The sequence below is a fragment of the Pseudoliparis swirei genome, chromosome 20 (genome assembly GCF_029220125.1).
Source record: "Pseudoliparis swirei isolate HS2019 ecotype Mariana Trench chromosome 20, NWPU_hadal_v1, whole genome shotgun sequence".
Lineage (NCBI taxonomy): Eukaryota > Metazoa > Chordata > Actinopteri > Perciformes > Liparidae > Pseudoliparis > Pseudoliparis swirei.
In genome coordinates, this window is record NC_079407.1 from 858,306 (window position 1) to 865,805 (window position 7,500).

At 43.3% G+C, this 7,500-nt stretch overlaps 1 protein-coding gene and 1 long non-coding RNA gene across 4 annotated transcripts in view; both read left to right on the forward strand.

The window, feature by feature from the left end:
* LOC130210438 (uncharacterized) overlaps nucleotides 1-1,857 on the forward strand; it is a 2,448-nt gene extending 591 nt beyond the window's left edge. The window contains exons 2-6 of one of the 3 annotated variants that reach the window (XR_008834804.1): nucleotides 1-114; nucleotides 241-329; nucleotides 737-783; nucleotides 914-990; nucleotides 1,303-1,857. The exon at nucleotides 1-114 is cut by the window's left edge and continues 49 nt beyond it. This is a non-coding gene — a long non-coding RNA (uncharacterized LOC130210438). The remainder of the gene's footprint in view (nucleotides 115-240; nucleotides 330-736; nucleotides 784-913; nucleotides 991-1,302) is intronic. The other 2 variants (XR_008834803.1, XR_008834805.1) reach the window with 2 other exon arrangements.
* A 3,142-nt stretch (nucleotides 1,858-4,999) lies between these two features.
* Nucleotides 5,000-7,500, forward strand: part of exoc3l2b (exocyst complex component 3-like 2b) — a 15,102-nt gene continuing 12,601 nt past the window's right edge. The window contains exons 1-2 of the mRNA XM_056440746.1: nucleotides 5,000-5,374; nucleotides 6,096-6,310. Of these exons, the coding sequence (XP_056296721.1) occupies nucleotides 5,007-5,374; nucleotides 6,096-6,310 (583 nt within the window). The 5' untranslated portion in view covers nucleotides 5,000-5,006. The remainder of the gene's footprint in view (nucleotides 5,375-6,095; nucleotides 6,311-7,500) is intronic.

The following is a 7,500-nucleotide window of genomic DNA, read 5'->3' on the forward strand; positions in this document are numbered from 1 at the left end:
AGAGTTCTTCAAAGATCTCGACAAATACACTCCTCGCTTCCTGGAGAAGTTCAAGACCCAGAGGGGGAAAGTGTCGGACAGAAACTTGAATATCTGCAACAAGTCACACCTGGGGTAAGTTTCTCAAGCAGTCATTTTTCTTTATGTGGTTAATAAAGTAGTGTCAGCATTGCATGCAGAGCTGTCAAATGATTGTCCTTTAACACTTGTGAATTGTGTGTGTTTAAAATATTTTTTTAGAGTACAGATGTGACTGGGAGGTGAACAGCAGTCCTCCGTGGCTCTCCCGTCATCCTTGGAGATGACAACGCAGACTTCTTCAAGAATTTGTAAGTAGACTTTCGTCAAAATTATTTAATTCCACACCACAGGATGCCCAATCTATCTCATGTGTTCTGCCTGTTAATCTTTTGGTATTGGCTACTTCTCTTCCAATCAGTGCTTCTATACTTTTTGATTCACTTATCCCTGATTGGGGCCCTTTTAGTGGGATCTCCCGTCTTTCCAGTCGGGTCCAGTTGCAGCTCTCTAGTCGCCCCATTCAAAACCCAAAGGCCTTCAAAATAAAAAATTACAAATCATATCACACCTAAATGGGCATCTGTACACCTTCACATGTCTGCATGATGGTAGAGGGTTATACTAATATCTCCTGTTACCAAAAAAGGTTTTCACTTGTAACATTATCGCTATTTCTTTGTTGCTTTTGGGCAATATGCTCGCTCTCCTGCCACAGGAGGTTCAGGAGCAGCCAATATGATGCAGGTGTGACGGCTGAAGATGGTAGGTACCTGTTCAGCCTCCTGTGGTAGGAGCACATTTCCCAGAAGCAGCAGTGACAAAGAAATGTGGATGTTTACCACGAATATGGTTGGTTGCCCACGTATTAAACGTTGGTCTTTCTTTATCGAAGGTGTGAGTTTAGGATGGCATGAAGCTTCGACTTGACCCCATGGAAACAGCAGAAGCCACCAAAGGGTCCTGATCGGGGTGTGTTGTGATGCAACTGCATCGACCTGTTCTCAGGCCCTTCTACATTCTGTTGTTTACATTTGCTCTATTATTGTTGTTTCATTCAAATATCCCTATTTGTAAATATGATAATTCATATTCTTTATTATTAGCTTTTGCAATCATTCAGTGAATCACATGATCAATGAATTAATCATTGCACTCACTCCTGAGCATCTTTCACTTGATTATCTAATCTCAGAATCCAAGTAACCATTGTGTGTTCTACCATAGAAATACAACGTGAAATTTGACATGTAATTGTGTTTTTTATGCTGCTCTTGTTATTAGGACTCTGATGACCTTCTGGACGTGTCCCACACCTCCATTGGAACCCTGACGGTGCTGAAGACATCGTGGCCTCCTCACTCGCTGGACCTGGAGTCTACAACTACTGCCATCGTTTTGAGAGGAACAGTCGTGATGGGTGACCGTGATAATCTTCCCCGTGCCGTGTGGCTACTCTTCGGACTTATTTACCCCTGAATTTGGAGTATCCTCAACGAGTGAGGAACACCTTCTGAATTTATTCATAGAGTGCTTCTCACTTGGACCAAAAACCCTAAAATACAATCACTCAAAAATCTACTGATGCCATAAGGGACTGTTCATGATGTGCAGTCAGGCCCGAGAACGTCACCCTTCTATCTCCAATTGAACTCTTTTATAGAAAATGTCTGTTTTTGTTGTTTTTCTGTCGTGAAATTTAGCAAATGCCGAAAACGCTGTGTTCATTATATTTCTGCGTTACAAAACCTAATCTGGCAACATGTTCAGCGTTTTAAGCACGTTGTTTGAGTTTTAAAACGTGTTTTTCTTCTAAATAAACGTTGTCTTCCATTGTAACTGTTCTCCTTCTTTTGTTTCAACAACTTACAGTTTTTAGTTCAGCTTACTTGATCATTTTAAGGCAATCGGTTTCCTCACTATTTCTAAGTAATGGGATCTCATTGACTAGTAAAGTTAACTAGTTCTTATTAGTACTGTTTACTTAATATAACTTGGATCTTTTAAGTTGTCTTTTTTAAGTTAACCTAGTAACTAATAATTGTTAAGTTAACTATACTAATGTTTACTGCAATTACATGAGTTGCCTAAACTTAGTTTATTTTAGCTTTAAGAACTTAAAATTATTGAGCTACTTTACTTAGAAATGTTGAGGCAATCGGTTTCCTCACCTTTTTCAAGTAAAGTCAACTTATTACATACTTAAAGATTTTAAGTTACCTTCACTCGTATCTTTTAAGTTGTCTGAACTGACATATTATAAGTTGACTTAACTTATGTTTACTCCAATTACATCAGTTGCCGAAACTCATTTATTTTTAGTTTTAAGAACTTAAAATTATTGAGCTACTTTACTTAGAAATTTTGAGGCAATCGGTTTCCTCACCTTTTTCAAGTAAAGTCAACTTATTACATGATTAAAGATTTTAAGTTACCTTCACTCGTATCTTTTAAGTTGTCTGAACTGACATATTATGAGTTGACTTAACTTATGTTTACTCCAATTACATCAGTTGCCGAAACTCATTTATTTTTAGTTTTAAGAACTTAAAATTATTGAGCTACTTTACTTAGAAAATTTGAGGCAATCGGTTTCCTCACCTTTTTCAAGTAAAGTTAACTTATTACATTTTACAGTGTACCACACTCTAAGAATACTTTTTTAAAGACTTCATCTATACTTTATATGTATGTATATATACACATATATATATATTTATTAGAGCTGTCAATCGATTAAAAAAAATTAACTAATTAATCGCACATTTTGAAATTGCGATTAATTAATCGCGATTAATCGCAATTAAAAGTTAAAAGTTAAAAGTTCATTCTTTTTAAAGACAAAACTTCACACAGAGCTGTGTTTTCAAAGAGGCTCCTACATACAGGACTGTCTCAGAAAATTAGAATATTGTGATGAAGTTCTTTATTTTCTGTAATGCAATTAAAAAACAAAAATGTCATGCATTCTGGATTCATTACAAATCAACTGAAATATTGCAAGCCTTTTATTCTGATTTATTGCTGATTATGGCTTACAGCTTAAGAAAACTCAAATATCCTATCTCTAAATATTAGAATATCATGAAAAAGTATACTAGTAGGGTATTAAACAAATCACTTGAATTGTCTAATTAACTCGAAACACCTGCAAGGGTTTCCTGAGCCTTGACAAACACTCAGCTGTTATAAATCTTTTTTTTTACTTGGTCTGAGGAAATATTAACATTTTATGAGATAGGATTTTAGAGTTTTCTTAAGCTGTAAGCCATAATCAGCAATATTAAAAGAATAAAAGGCTTGAAATATTTCAGTTGATTTGTAATGAATCCAGAATGCATGACATTTTTGTTTTTTTAATTGCATTACAGAAAATAAAGAACTTTATCACAATATTCTAATTTTCTGAGACAGTCCTGTATACAGTGCCAGCGAGGTATTTAATATCGTGGATGATAAATTGTTTCTTCAGTGAAACATCAGATTAGTAAAAAAAAAAGAAGTATATTGAGACGCCATTGGTCCTGTCATCTTTAACATTGAACACAGCAGAACCAGTGGCCTTGGTAACTGACTGACATTCAAATATGTCACGTTAACCCTCTGGAGGCTGGGGGCATTTTATACATTTTACAAAACAAAACAAATTCACCATTTAACCCTTGTGTTGCCTTCGGGTCATTTTGACCCGAATCAATATGACACCCTCCTGCCGCCTTCGGGTTAATTTGACCCCATTCAATATTTAATGTCGGTGTTCTTTCGGTAGTCAACAAACAAACATAAAGTGCCTCACACTTAAACTTGGAAAACAATATTAATTCTAATAATTTTCTGGAGGTTTTAATTGCTGGCGTCAAATTGAACCCAAAGGGTAAAATATGTTAGTAAATATAAAGGTAACAGGAGGGTGAAACATTGAATCAGGTCAAAATGACCCAAAGGCGGGGGGAGGGTTAAATATTTAATCGGGTCAAAATGACCAAGGCAACACAAGGGTTAAAAGTGTTTCCTTCTTTTAAAGACAAAACTTCACACAGAGCTGTGTTTTCAAAGAGGCTCCTACATATACAGTGCCAGCGAGGTATTTAATATCGTGGATGATAAATTGTTTCTTCAGTGAAACATCAGATTAGTAAAAAAGAAGAAGTATATAGAGACCCCATTGGTCCTGTCATCTTTAACACTGAACAGCAGAACCAGTGGCCTTGGGAACTGACTGACATTCACATATGTCACGTTAACCCTCTGGAGGCTGGAGGCATTTTATACATTTTACAAAATAAATTAAATTCACCGTTTAAAGTCTTTTGCATGTGACACACCCCAACGTGTTCTACATCAAACATTCCAGAACAATCTCAGCTCTGAAATGAGCCTCATTGTCCTCGCGCCGTGTTCTCTGGTTCTCTGACTGACAGGCTGCTAAATAAGCCTAACCTGTGAGGTGGGAGGTCCTTTGTGATTTACTGAGTGTTCATTGGTTTTTTTCCCCCCGAAATGTTGACAGACAAACGGATTGACCAATCACGGTGAAGGTTTCGTGTGACGAGTTCTTTCCGCGCCGCGTCCCCCGACACGTCGCCCCTCCGTTCCTCTGTGTGTCAGAGGGGGAGACGGGAGGAAGGAGGAGCAGGAGGAAACCCGACTGATTCATCCACGAGTTAAACTCATTTATGATCCTTATTTTCGCGAAGAAATGATTGTTTTAAAAACGGAAACAGTGTCAAACCGTACTGCCGCGGTTTAAAAAAAAAAAAAAAAAAAATTTGCGTTAATTGCGTTAAAATATTTTAGTGCGTTAACGCGGCCAAATTAATCGCATAGATTAACGCGTTAACGCTGACAGCCCTAATATTTATACATAAATACACATAAATATATATGTGTGTGTATATATATCGTCGTACTGTTGTCATTGATTGGTTGATGGGTTGATTGACAGCTGTCTCTCCCTCCCCCCCGGCCCCTCCCCCCTCAGCCCCATCATGCCCATCCTCCTGAGCGGCGGCCCGACCCTCGAGAACTCTTGGATCCTGCGCAGGATGAGCCTGAACGTGACTCCGCCCCCCCACCGCCGCTCGCTGCTGGGCGGCGACGCCCCCACGGACCGCAACCCCTTCGAAGACGAGGAGGACGAGAACGAGGCCAACGAAGGCAAGAAGGGAGGAGGGTCGCTGAAGGGGTTCAAGTTCAAGTCCCCGCTGAAGACCCTCGGGAAGCTGGGGAGGAACCTGAGGCTGTCGGGGAGGAGCAAGGGGGGCGACACGCCCTCCCCCCCCCAGGGGGCGCTGCAGGCCTCACCCTCAGAGAAGAAGAAGAGGGGCCGCAGGAGCTCTGAAGGAAGCCTGTTGAGGTAACACTACGGGGGTCAAGGAACGAGGGGACAAGGGAACGATAACCGTCAAGGAAAGAGGAAACGAGGGAACAAGGGAAAGATACCCGTCAAGGAAAGAGGGAACGAGGGAACGAGGGAAAGATACCCATCAAGGAAAGAGGGAATGAGGGAACGAGGGAAAAAGGGAACGAGGAAAAGATACCCGTCAAGGAAAGAGGGAACGAGGGAACAAGGGGACAAGGGAACGAGGGGTAGTGGGTTTAGGATTCAAGAGGTTGCGGAACAAATACATGATCTCAAGGTAAAGAGGGACTATAGACTCAAGATGCTGGTTCCTGGTCCGTTGGGCGTTGGGGTCTGGGGGGTCAGGAGAGTCTGGTTCCTCCAGAGGAAGACTCAACGTGGGGGAGGAGCTTCAGAGGTTAAGCTGAAGGGAGGAGGAGGTCTTCAAGGGGGACGGAGACCTGAAGGGAGTTAAGCCAACAAGGGACACGGAGAGTTTGCCAAAGGGATGCTCTGAGAGTCCACCAGGACCTCTGAGAGTCCACCAGGACCTCTGGGGGTCCACCAGGACCTCTGAGAGTTCACCAGGACCTCTGGGGTCCACCAGGACCTCTGAGAGTCCACCAGGACCTCTGAAAGTCCACCAGGACCTCTGAGGGTCCACCAGGACCTCTGGGGTCCACCAGGACCTCTGGGGTTCTGCTGGGAGCAGCTGACGAGGTTCCCTGTGTTCCAGGTTTGCCGGGCGGTACCGCGACTCGCTGGGCTCCCGTAAGGACTCGGAGCCGCCGGACAGCGAGGCGGACTCCAGCAGCCGCCGCCTGTCCTTCATGAAGCTGGTCGGCCGGGGCAAGACCAGGAGGGAGTCCCTGAACTCCTCACAGGGCCCCGAGGAGGAGCCGGTGCAGGAGGAGGCGCCGGAGGAGGTGAAGCCCAGAGAGCCGCTGTCAGGTAAGGACTCGCCTCCGAGTCCTTCAGAGTCCTTCAGAGTCCTTCAGGGTCCTTCAGGGTCCTTCAGGGTCCTTCAGAGTCCTTCAGAGTCCTTCAGGGTCCTTCAGGGTCCTTCAGAGTCCTGCAGAGTCCTTCAGGGTCCTTCAGAGTCCTTCAGAGTCCTGCAGAGTCCTTCAGGGTCCTTCAGAGTCCTTCAGAGTCCTGCAGAGTCCTTCAGGGTCCTGCAGAGTCCTTCAGAGTCCTGCAGAGTCCTGCAGAGTCCTGCAGAGTCCTTCAGAGTCCTGCAGAGTCCTTCAGAGTCCTTGTGGGTTCATACTATTTACTGGAGGGCCTTTCTAGAGAGAAGGCGTGGCCTCAGGGTTCAGGAGGTCAGAGGTCACCTTGTGTTCTCGTAAGTGGATGCCGGACCAGAGCTTTGACTGAGGAACGAACCAACGGTGAGTGAAGAGGTGTGTGTGTGTGTGTGTGTGTGTGTGTGTGTGTGTGTGTGTGTGTGTGTGTGTGTGTGTGTGTGTGTGTGTGTGTGTGTGTGTGTGTGTGTGTGTGTGTGTGTGTGTGTGTGTGTGTGTGTGTGTGTGTGTGTGTTGCTACCTGCATCACAGTTGTGTACCGTTTACACACAGCGCCCTGTGGGCTGCGTCACATGATGTGTTTGAGGGCTCCTCATTGGTCGGTTGGAAACTCACAGCTCATCTCACGCCTGCTGGTCCGTAAACAGCTCTGAAGCAGTGTGTGTGTGTGTGATCAGTGTGTGTGTGATCAGTGTGTGTGTGTGTGTGATCAGTGTGTGTGCAGCTTGTTGTAGTTTAATAAAGTTTAAACCCGACTCGATACTCCTCCTCATGTCTGAACCAACGACCTCCAGCTGACCTCCAGCTGACCTCACGCTTCATGCATTCTGGTTTCTTGTGAGCGTGAAGATAAACACCAGCTGGTGTGAAGCAACTCAGCAGAGACGACTACACAACATCTACTACACAACATCTACACAACGCTTTATACACAACATCTACTACACAACATCTACACAACGCTTTATACACAACATCTACACAACATTTTATACACAACATCTACACAACGCTTTATACACAACATCTACACAATGCTTTATACACAACATCTACACAACGCTTTATACACAACATCTACACAACGCTTTATACACAACATCTACACAACGTCTTATA